Here is a 12255-nt window from a genome sequence, read left to right on the forward strand (position 1 = left end):
TTTTTGCTGATTTCATGGGTAAGAAGTGAATTCATTTCTTAGATTATTTTTCCTCAACTGTTAATAGCATAACCATCTATTCACATAATCGAGATCTTTCCATTTTTTATAACGTATGTCTGATTTTATCTTTATCTTAATTTCTATTAGGTTTAAATAAACACTTTGGTGTGTTGGAAAAGACACTGACTTTGCACTTTAAAAATTGTTTGGGGTTGGGGATTTAGCTCAGTGGTAGAGCACTTGCATAGCAAGCGCAAGGCCCTGGGTTCGGTCCCCAGCTCCGAAAAAAAGAAAAGAAAAGAAATTGTTTGAAACTTGATGCCCCAGAGAAAGGGGGATGCTAGTGGGAGTGGGGGTTTGAGGGAACACCGTTTCAGAAGCAAAAGTAAGGGAGGTTGGGATGAAGAGCTCGGAGAGGGGGGACCAGGGAGGGGGACAATATCTATCATGTAAATAAAATAATAATTTAAAAAAGAATAGGCTTCATAACCAACAATAGACAACAGAAGATGAACTCAACAGTATTTTTGGAAGTTCCTTGTCTCAGAATGTAGGGTCAGAGCTTTTCCTTTTCTATAAATAAATAACCCCCTTCCCCTGTTCTATGAGGGGGCATCCTCACCTACCCACCCACTCCCCCCTCACTACCCTAGCATTCCCCTCTGCTGGGGCATCAAGCCTCCACAGGACCAATGGCCTCCCCTACCATTGATGCCAGATAAGGCATTCCTCTGCTTCTGCAGCATTTGCAGCTGAAGCCATGGGGTCCCTCCATGTGTAATCTTAGGTTGGTGGTTTAGTCCCTGGAAGCTCCGGAGGTGGGGGGCAGTTAGTTGATGGTTGTTCTTCCCATGGGGTTGCAATTCTTTGGTTGGTCTTACTGTTTGATAGTTTTTGTTTAAAGGTTTTATACTTTTGTTCCATTTATGCATAGGTATTTACTATTTTGAAACAACAATAATTATAAAATACCTTAAAATTTTCATTTTATTGTTTTTAATTTGATGTAAATACATAAAGAATCTTAAAATATTGACTTTTTATCAATGACTTCTAATAGCAGATCCTAGGGATATTCTGTGTGTTTAACTATTTTATATAGGAGATGGGTTGGGAGGAGAGGCTGTGGCAAGGAAGAGCTGGGAGGAGATCCTGATGTAAAGTTAATATATGAATAAGATAATGGAAAAGTAAAATAAAGTAGCAGAAATCTCCCGAATAAATTTTAAATAAAGAAATGGACATAGCAATAGCTGACTCTTTTCTTGTCCCCAAATTTAATAAAAATTCTTTATGTTCTTTGTGATTAATTATGGCATTATTTCATTTTTAAACATTTTCTTTAGGTAGATAACCTTTATCAGATTAAGAGCTTTCTTATAATCAGTTTTCTGGAGTAATTACAATTCAAGAGCACTATATTTTATCAAATGCTATTATTTGACATTTGGAGTAAATTCTTTTTTTCTAAAAATATAATATATTATGATTCACTTAATTTTAAAGTTTCAAGTATTCCTAGAATCGTTCAAATTCAGTATAATTACCTCCACCTCCTCTGCTGGACTGAAGTCATCAGTGTGGTGTATTGTGACAGAGAGCAACTCACCCTCCCTATTTTTTGCCTTTTCAGATTTCATTGTCAAAGTTATGTGGTTGCATAGCACAAATAGGAAGGTGTTGTCTCACTTCAAGTGTCCACAGCGTTCCGTGCAGTTTTGGTGTCTTTTGTCACATGGTTAGGCAAATCTTCTGGTAAAACTAATATTTTTTAGAAAGTTTTGAATTTTCTAAATAAGGATGTTGTTAATGTAATCAATTGCCTTTATATATTTAGTAGAACTAAGTTGGCTTGGTATATCTTCTTTCAGCTTTAGAAATAAGAAGTTTTTGTATTAATAAGTGTTTTCCCTTTCCTTCTAATAATGAAAATTGTTATAGTATTTTTATTTTAATTACTTTCAGCAAAATGTCTGTATGTATGTGTGTGTGTCTTTGTGTGTGTGTATGTATGTACGTGAGTGTGTGTGTGTATGTATGTGATATCTGTGTGGTATGTGTGTGTATGTGTGTGTATAATATGTATGTCTATGTGTGAGTGTGTGTGTTTCTGTGTGTATATATGTGTGTGTATGTGTGTGTATATGTGTGTGTATGTGTGTGTATATGTGTATGTCTGTCTGTGAGTGTGTGTCTGTGTGTATATGTGTGTATGTGTGAGTATATGTGTGTATGTAGGTATGTCTATGTGTTTGTGTGTCTGTGTGTGTATATGTGTGCATGTATGTCTGTATGTGTGGGAGTGTCTGTGTGTGAGTATGTGTGTCTGTGTGTATTTGTGTGTATGAGTGTGATATGTGAGTATGTCTGTATGTGTGGGTGTGTCTGTGTGTGAGTATGTGTGTCTGTGTGTATGTGTGTGTATGAGTGTGATATGTGAGTATGTGTGTATGTGGGGGGTGTGTCTCTCTGTGTGTGTTTGTTGTGAATATGTGTGTGTAGGTGAGTGTATGTGTAGGTGTGTGTATGTTTATGTGTGTTTGTATATATATGTGTGTGTCTGTGTGTGTATATATATTTGTGTGTGTATATGTGTGTGTATGTATGTGTATGTGTTTGTGTGTGTGTCTGTGTGTTTGTGTATATGTGTGTGTCACTCTGTGTGTCTGTGTATGTTTGTGTGTGTCACTCTGTGTGTGTCTGTGTTTCTATATGTATGTGTGTGTCATTCTGTGTTTGTCTGTGTGAACGTGTGCATATCTGTGCATGTGTGTGTCTGTGTGTGAATGTGTGTGTGTGTCACTTTGTGTGTTTCTGTGTCTGTGTGTCTATATTGGTGAGTGTGTGTGTCTGTGTGTGAGTGTGTGTCTCTGTGTGTATATATGTATGTAATGTGTGTGTGTATGTGTGTATGTAGGTGTGTGTATGTGTTTATGTATGTGTGTGAGTGAGTGTGTGTGTGTGTGTGTGTGTGTGTGTGTGTGTGTAACTTGGAAGAATTTGCCCTGAAGAACCCACTCACATCTCAGATTTCACTGAATCTCTCTGGGCAACCTTTTATTTTTTTGTGTAATTTCCTAGTCTTGTGACTTACACTATTACCTATTTTTAACTTTGATATATCTTTTTATTTCTAATATGTGTCATATTATGTTATTATAGTACTTTTATGTGTGAGGAAGTTTACTGCTGGATAATATTTAGAAATAGGTGATACTTAGAAAATTTCAACCATGGCTTATCACTGAGACTGGGTTATACTTGTTCTTTCTCCCTAAATTCCTGCCTGGCTTTGCTCCAAGACTGTAAGAACCTTGTGAATTGAACAGATTTCTACCTTTTTAATTGTCTTTCATCTCATGAACAATTAACATAGTTTTTAAATTCAAGTAGTACTACAAATGTTTCCCCCCAAACATGCTGTTACTTTTTGGTTCCTGCTTTCTAAAGCCAGGATCTGCAAATTGCTTCTTTGAAGAATATGAGAGTAAATGATTTTTACTTTGAGAACTATTAGCTTTTTGCAGAACTGTTCAGCTCTGCTGCCAATGTTGTGAAAGCATCATAAGTAACACTCATTAATGAACATGGCTTTATCTACAAAAAGGCTGCAGTCAGTAGGTGGCCCCTTTGCTAACAAAAAAAACAAAAACAAAAACAAAAACAAAAAAACAAAAAACAAAAACAAAAAACAAACAAAAACCCCCAAAAAACAAAAACAAAAACAAAAAAACTTGATTTATTTGATTGTTTTCTGTATCATCTGTGCATTTCTAAATAAAAATCTCTGGTCTACAATTTGCTATATATTTCTCTTTATTTTGTACAGGATTCATTGACTTTTTGCTCCAGATACTTTCATTTCTTAATATTTCTGCTACTAGATAATTATCTCATATTCTTAATTTATTTTTTGCAACTGACCTCTTACCTTCTAATATATAATTCTAGTTCTGTTACAGTAGCTTTCTGTACACTTAGTTCAAGTTTACTGTTTCTTCAAATTCTTATAAGTTTTCTTGCCTTTGTCTCTGCTTATATTGAGTATCTTTTATTGCTCTGTGTTCTACATTGCTTGGGTTCAAGAAGCCTGGGTAGGAGCTGTCAGGGAATAAAGGAATGACACACAGACACAATGCAACAAAGTCGGGATTATATAGTGTTTGCTAACCCACACCACTGCAACCTTGAACCTCGGTGTGTTTATTACATATATATAGCACAGGTTATCTAGTCCCTTATAAGTTCTCTGCAGGTCAGCAGTCCCAGGATGTAAACATCTGGAAGGAGGAAACTATAGCTGCTAGTCTTTACACACTGACAAATGGTTCGTGAACACTCATAGCCAGACTTCCATGGAAAGCTTCCTTATCCCTGTTAAACCTGGCCTGTAGAGTTAATATTGTATCAATTTGCCATGGGACAAATGGTCACAGTGTCTTCATTAGGCTATGATTATATCAAAGTACACATTTCCTCATGATTTCATTCACTGAGGACTTTCTCTGACTCCTATATTTTGCTATATTAACAAGCTGGCATTTTATTGGGGTAGTGTTCTGAATCTGTATTTGGAATTATTTTCCTATGGAGAGTTTGTGATTCCAGAGACAAATCCTCTAATCTCCTATCTGGAGCTTCAAGTCAGACAACAGTACCCAGCACCTGCCCTTTGCTGTGCTTGCCATCTCTGAATCCAGATCTCTCTCTGTGCTTCAGCACTTAGTCCTCTAAAGTCAGCCACATGGAGTAAGGATAAGTCTTAGGACTGAGGTGAGATGGAGAATTGGGAATTTAATTTCTCTTAGTAATACTTTTGGTCAAACCCCTGCATAGAACTTCTGTCTTCAGAGGTACCAGGTACTTTCAGTGTTTTGCCTTCCAACAATTCTATGGTAGTCAGTATGTCTTTGTTTCTTTATATCCTGTCTATGGACTGTTCTTGCTGTGTGTCACAAACTTTCATAGATAATGGCAAATTGACCATCCAAGTTTAAAAATGTTCTATTTTTGTCACTATATCTTCTTTGACACATGAAAAGTTAGAAAGTATAGATGTTTGACCTCTTCAAAATTTGCAACCCTTTTAGAATCATTTTGAAATATGTTTTTATATTATGACTTGATATAAAATGAATTGGAACTAATATTTGTTTTGTGGTCATATACATACTTAATTTTATAGGTATCTTCTATTTACTTGACAATGTTCACATTTATTGATTACAGAGTGTTTGTAAAGCATCTGTGATTAATTGTATTAGAGTATTTGAATACTCTATAGCTTACTAAATAGTTGCACATTTGCTCAGCCAGTTACTAGTTTAAGTGTTATGGATGTGTTGGCTTTTTCCCTGTGGCATGGCTAACCCCCCCGAGAGAGAGAGAGAGAGAGAGAGAGAGAGAGAGAGAGAGAGAGAGAGAGAGAGAGAGAGAGAGAGAATATGGGGGAGAATGGGAAATTGAGCGAGATATATGGACAGATATTGTAGTCTGGGTGACAGCTGGAATTTCTATAATATTGTGTCCCAGAATATCAGAACATAGACTTTGGCCAGGAACATGTGAATAGTGATAATAAAGACAGTTCTAATAAGAAAGAGAGTACTTGGTATCTGGAGAGATGGCTCACACTTAAGAGTGCCTACTGCTTTTCCAGAGATTTCAAGTTGGATTCTCAGAACCCATGGTGTGAGGCTGCTCACAAATATCTGTAATTCGAGTTTTAGTGGATCTGTCACCCTCTTCGGGCCCCTGTGAGCACCTGCATTAAGATGAACACACCCACACACAGACACACACAGACACACAGTCACACACACACACACACACACACACACACACACACACACACACACACAATGTTTTTAATAAAAATAAGCCCCGATGATAAGAAGCAGGGGAGAAAAAGAGTACTTAACACATAAGGATGTAGGCCAGACAGCTGAGAAACCAGATTAGAAGTTAAAATGTTTATGTTCAGTTTTCTTTTTTTTTATTAACATGTTCAGTTTTCTTAAAAAGACATCTTGCCATTAATTTATGGTGATGGTCAATCAGTGGTTTTCTGGTCTCATGCTTGCTTGCCGCCTTCTTCTTCTTCTTCTTCTTCTTCTTCTTCTTCTTCTTCTTCTTCTTCTTCTTCTTCTTCTTCTTCTTCTTCTTCTTCTTCTTCTTCTTCTTCTTCCTCCTCTTCCTCTTCCTCTTCCTCCTCCTCCTCCTCCTCTTCTTCTTCTTCTTCCTCTTCTTCTTCTTCTTCTTCTTCTTCTTCTTCTTCTTCTTCTTCTTCTTCTTCTTCTTCCTCCTCTTCCTCTTCCTCTTCCTCCTCCTCCTCCTCCTCTTCTTCTTCTTCTTCCTCTTCTTCTTCTTCTTCTTCTTCTTCTTCCTCCTCTTCCTCTTCCTCCTCCTCCTCCTCCTCTTCTTCTTCTTCTTCCTCTTCTTCTTCTTCTTCTTCTTCTTCTTCTTCTTCTTCTTCTTCTTCTTCTTCTTCTTCTTCTTCTTCTTCTTCTTCTTCTTCTTCTTCTTCTTCTTCTTTCTTCCTGCATTTCTTCTGTTATGCTTTCAAACAGTTTCCTTTACTTTTTTCTTTATGTTTTCAAGCATCTTGCTTTGGATGATCATGTAATCCCTGGATCTAAATACTTGTGTCTTTTACCATCTTGAACTCATACTCAGGCATTTTTCTCTTTCTTTTTGATCATGCTACATTATCATGTCTCTTTTTAGTCAACTTTTAATGAGATACATTTAGAGCTTTATTTCTTTCCATTTTATATCTTGTTAATATTTTATAACTTGTTCTGTATTCTTAATTCTGGATTTCTTCAGCTCATTCTTAAAACTTATTAATTATTCTTGCAGTAACATTTATTATGCATTTTAATCTGAGAGATTGATATTTAAATTCAACTGCATTTTTAAGTTAATGAATACAGTTTTGTTGTTGATGAGGATGCTCTCTTGTACTTAAAAATCTTATTTAAAAACACAAAAATACTTTGAATACTTTGTAGTTTACCACAGTTGCATAATCTAAAATCCTTTTGGTCTTCTTATTCAGCTGTTGATCATTTCTCTTAGTGTTCATTATTTTCTCTGTCCTTATCTATGTGCCCCTAGTCCTATCCTCTTCAGCCAAAGTGAGTCATAACATGAAGCCAGGAGACATCATATTAGAAGAGACTGACCACTTCCAAGCTTAAAATAGAGAGAAGTTGTAGTAGGCAAGGGAAGATAGACATCTTTTCTTAGAACTCCCCCAGTGTCCTACTCCAGTTCTTACTTCTCACCACTTTCTCAAAACAAAGCATATTGGAATCCATTAAGGGTCTCATCCACTGAATGTTAGAGTCTTTAGGATACAACCTTTAGGGAGGCCTAAAGCCCACAAGCTAGCAAAGAATCCCCAATATAACAGCCTGCGAGGAACAGTTGATTTTCAAACTATGACAACAAGAAGTAACAAATAGCTTCTGTCTTATAAAGTTCATTCCTTTCCAGCAAATAAGAAATTGTTCAAATATCAGAAACCCGAGTTGGAATCTAAGGGCCTGTAGCTCTCAAAAGTTTTGCAGGTGATTCTAACTTACAAGGTAGAATAATATGAATGAAATGACTAACTGGGAATTGAGTGCATAATGAGTATACATTGAGATCATCATTAGCTAATACTTTTCTCCTCATTATTTCATTCTTATAACCTACCACTTGCTGCCTTGCTGAATGTGTGGGTAACATTTTCTGGCCAATATATGGAGTAAGAATATTAGGGAGTGTGGAATTCTGCATCAGATATATGAGTCTGTATACTAAAAGCAACCTGAAACTTGAGACCCAACTCCACCATTTACAGGCCTGGAGAGTTTTTCATGGGATAAAGGCAAAACACCTGGCTGTTATTAGTTTAACTTTTACATTCTTTTAAATTGAGTTGAAATATGTAACTTTTGTCCAAGAATGTAATAGTGAAGTAATATAAAATATTTAAAATACTTGAGAAATTTTTAATCACATTAGTTAATGTAATAAAATGATAGTAATTAAGAACATTCCACTTCCTTTCTACCTTTTAATTTCAGCTTTGTGTGTTTGTATCATTTATTAGCTTTCTCCCTTTATTGATAATCTAGCACCTGCATATATATATATATACATGTATATATGATACATATTACATATTTACTGGAAATAGATTTGACACTCAAAAGAAAAAAATAAAGGAGATTATGCCATGTGCAGTTCGAGGGCCATTTGTCCCCTCGATACTGATTTTCTTAAATCAGATAGTAGACAGGACCCTGGGAAAAGTAATTGAACTGACAACCAGCAAGTCTGAGTTATTAATAATGGAGCAGCCTTGGACATTCTTGATGCCTTAATGTAATGACAGAATGGAGGTCTGAAATGTTCGGAGTTGGGATCAAAGACTGGGTCTCTAAAGAGAAACCAAAACACAAGTTATTCCTAAGAATTCATTTCATGGAATAAAGTCATTTATAGCAGTTGCAAATACAAAGACAGTGATCTTCATTTTTTAATTAAACACAGTTTTGAGAGTTTAAAACTTTCTATCATATTTAGTTTCCTCCTTGTTTAAAAAAACTTATTTACTTGTAGCTATATTATCTTATAACCTTAATAACTCTCCAAGGTAAAGATCATTGCTAACTTACCTTTTTTATCCCCTAGATTTAAATGTAAGTCCTATCATCTATGAGTTGTGTGACTTTGAGCAAATTAAGGAGACCCTCAAAGATTCAATTCCCCTATCTGTAAAATGGAGAAATAATTGTTTTAATTATAGTCATGAAAGAATATATAAGATCTTTTATGTAAAATTTATATTACATTTGACATATAAATAATTGGTGAATAAAGTATCTCATGAAGTTCCATGTTTTATCTTTCCTCCATAAATGCAGCGACAGGCTAAGCAATGGTAATCTCGCAGAGCGTGTCTCTTTCCTCCTTCTATTCTAGTTTCTTAAGCCCTAGTCTTCAGGTGTCCTGGAATATTTCAGTGGTATTGGATGTATTTTGATCACAATTTCTTGTGTCTCCTTATGAAAATGTGTTAATTAAGACAAAGATATCTAGAACATTCTACTCCACTCCATTATTTTAAGGGTAAAACATCAAGAGGAGATGATTTACTCTAGCACCTATAGTTACACAATGTGTGGTGATGTTAGGGTTGAGCCCCACACCCTGGGCCTGGGCACAGAGCGTAGCACAGAGGCAGCACAAAAGAGGAAGGTGTCTCTAGATCTAGTCAATGAATTTCCAAGTAGTTGGAGGATATTTTTGATGTGATTTTGTACCAAGTATCTTTTGTCTTATTAACATCAAAGGTTTACCTTTACCCTAATGAGAGTATTGATGTTCAGGAAAATTATAAGTTTTTCTATAAAAGGATGGAAAAAAAGTAGCTAAACTTTACATTGAATCCTATATTTCCTAATGAATGTCTAGATGCTATACATACATTAATTCCCATCAGAAACCTACTTAGGTAGATACAATTACTACCATTTTTCAACATGGGAATCATTACTAACTCATAATACAAGGTTAAAAAAAACATAAAGTGTTAGTGTTAGAAATAAATATCAGACTTTCAGAGTTTCAAAACTAATTAAGTGAAAGTCAATTGTAGTAATTAATTCTAAATGAATAAGGTCTGTAAGCTGACTGGCTTACGCAGCACAAACAAGTTACAATTCGTGATCGCTGTTGCACTGTGGGGCACTAGTCTTCTGTGGCTTCCTTTAACTTCACTTATGATTTTCTCTTTTAAGTATCAAAAAATTGTAATTTGCATAGCAAGAGCTTCTGATAAATTTCTGTTTCTTTTATAGAGGGTCATTTTCAACATCGTTAACTTCAGTAAAACCAAGAGTCTTTATAGAGATGGGATGGCACCAATGGTGAAATCTACCAGCAGACCAAAATGGTAAGTAACCCATGTGATGTGATCCATTTCTGAGCAGAAAATTTGACTTGTTGCTTAAATTTACCTTTTGCATAGTTGGAGAACAACTTTGTTATATCTGCAGATTATGAATCAGAGGAGTTTCTAGATGGCTATTATCTGGTCACTATGTACTATATTTTCAGAATGTTGGGAACTTGTTCCCAAGCTTAGTAGAAACAAATTTTGTTATGGGGGTACTTATATAGTATGATTTTTGGTAAAATTTTTGTCTTAAATTAATTTATTATGTATCATTGAAAATATACTTAAAAGTGAACCTCTACCCACTCTTCTTCCTTTGATCTACTTTAGATATTGATAATGTATAGGAAGACATTGGAAACTATAGTTTAGCCCAACCTATAATGTGGTCCATATGCATCCCAGCATAGCTGTGAATGTAGCCAAGGACATTTGTAGATGACAATGTCATGTCACAAAATGTTTGGACACTCTAGATGTATTTCTGTTCTTTTCTTCTTTTCTTCATTCCTTCTATTTTGTGTGTGTGTGTGTGTGTGTGTGTGTGTGTGTGTGTGTGTGTGTGTGTGTGTGGTATTCTCTATAAATATTGTATTTGTATGGCGTTTTATTTGTCCCATCACTATATGAGGAGAGAAATTGGATATGATTGCCTACTAATTGTAATGATGATATTAATAGTAATAATAATAACTACATGAATTATTGAGACCTCATTCTTTTGCCAACATTTTCCCTTTATAGTTAACATTTTCATAATTTGTGAGAAATATTTTAAATATAACAAAAACTGAGAAAAGTTGATTGGAAAAGTTGTAGCTAGATGAAATTAAGTATTCTCAAAGTCATAAAAGCTAAGGGGAAGACCTAGTTATTTATATATTGCCTTACAGAGCCTTGGAACTGCTTCATCCTGTCCTCCATCTATTCATTTATTCATTAAACCAACATTTGTTGAGACTGACAAAATGAGATTTTAAAAGACAGAAACCAAGTATTAGCCCTCCGTCACATAGTAGGTGTTAAGTAAATGTTTCTGTGAATGAACTGAATTCTTTATGAGAATTTATATGTAATGCACCTGGCACTTGCTAAATGCTCAACAAATGTCATCTATTATTAATAATATGTAAAATGCTATACAAATGCAAGGAATTGTTAATATTATTCTAGCTTTGATCCTTATTCAAATTTTAATGACTAGTGAGATGATAGTCTCCAAATGTCTGTATTTATAGAAAACTAGCATTTCATAAATATTGAATTTTTCTTTTATCTACAAATGATGCTTGATAATTTTCTATAAATGCTAGTTTGAAAAGCTCAGGTTTATAAAAATGCAGACACTTGCTAACAGTCATCAAAACTCTTTATTAAATGGTAAAAATATCTCTCTGGTCATGTTTTTTACCTTACTGCATCAAATCAATTAAACAGCTACACTTTTGATCTCTGTCTGTCAATAAGTCTGAGCAAAGGGCAAGGCTTCACTGTGAGTCTCTTAATTGAAACCAAGAAGACAGTAATATAGGCAAGCATGTGTGTCAGTGGATACTTCAAGTCGATAAAATATTATGTTTCTGTTCATAGGAACCTTTCAAACACAGTAAAACCATGCACTTTTCCAAGTTCTAGGTTAAGATCTTATGCAACAGCCCTAATTGCTATCTACCTTTCTAAGTGTTAGCTTTGGATATTCTCTCTCTCTCTCTCTCTCTCTCTCTCTCTCTCTCTCTCTCTCTCTCTCTCTCTGTCTGTCTCTTCCCTCGTTTCCTTCTCCCTCACTCCTCCTCCTTCTTTTCCTCCTCCTATTTTCCTCTTCCTTTTCCTCTCCTCTTCCCTTTCCTTCTCTCCGTCTTCCTTCCTTCTCTACCTTTCACACTCCCAACACCTCCCTATCTCTCAGATCTTACAGCTAAACATTTGATTTTGTTACCTGCTCCATATCTTGTCACTTAGGTCCTCTCCCCCACTTCTCTGTCCTCTTGACAAGATTTTGAATTATTAATGAGTCTTTACACTTGTAATATGATACCTGAAAATTTAGTACCTATATCCAATGTTAGCAGGCCTTTGTAACAGCAATTAATATCCAGTGATTGAACTTTTTAGTATGAAATAGCCTGAAATTTTAGCACAGAACAACTTAGCAAGTCAACCTTTATCTAATTCCTCCTTCTACTGACTGGAACTTGAATGTGAAACTTTTCACATTGTCTTAATTTCCCTTTCTCTTAATCTAGATGCTTTTATTTTTATTTTTCAGGACGTTATTTAGTGTCGTAATGTTCTGTACA

The 12255-nt window shown here is 35.2% G+C and overlaps 1 protein-coding gene across 4 annotated transcripts in view; it reads left to right on the forward strand.

Moving 5' to 3' along the window:
* Window positions 1-12255, forward strand: part of Agbl4 (AGBL carboxypeptidase 4) — a 1315938-nt gene that overhangs the window by 589837 nt on the left and 713846 nt on the right. For all 4 annotated transcript variants that reach the window (XM_087659984.1, XM_087659985.1, XM_087659983.1 and 1 more), the window contains 1 exon segment: window positions 9861-9955. In XM_087659984.1, the coding sequence (XP_087516110.1) occupies window positions 9861-9955 (95 nt within the window).

This window comes from Rattus norvegicus, chromosome 5 (assembly GCF_021556685.1).
Source record: "Rattus norvegicus strain SHRSP/BbbUtx chromosome 5, alternate assembly SHRSP_T2T, whole genome shotgun sequence".
NCBI lineage: Eukaryota > Metazoa > Chordata > Mammalia > Rodentia > Muridae > Rattus > Rattus norvegicus.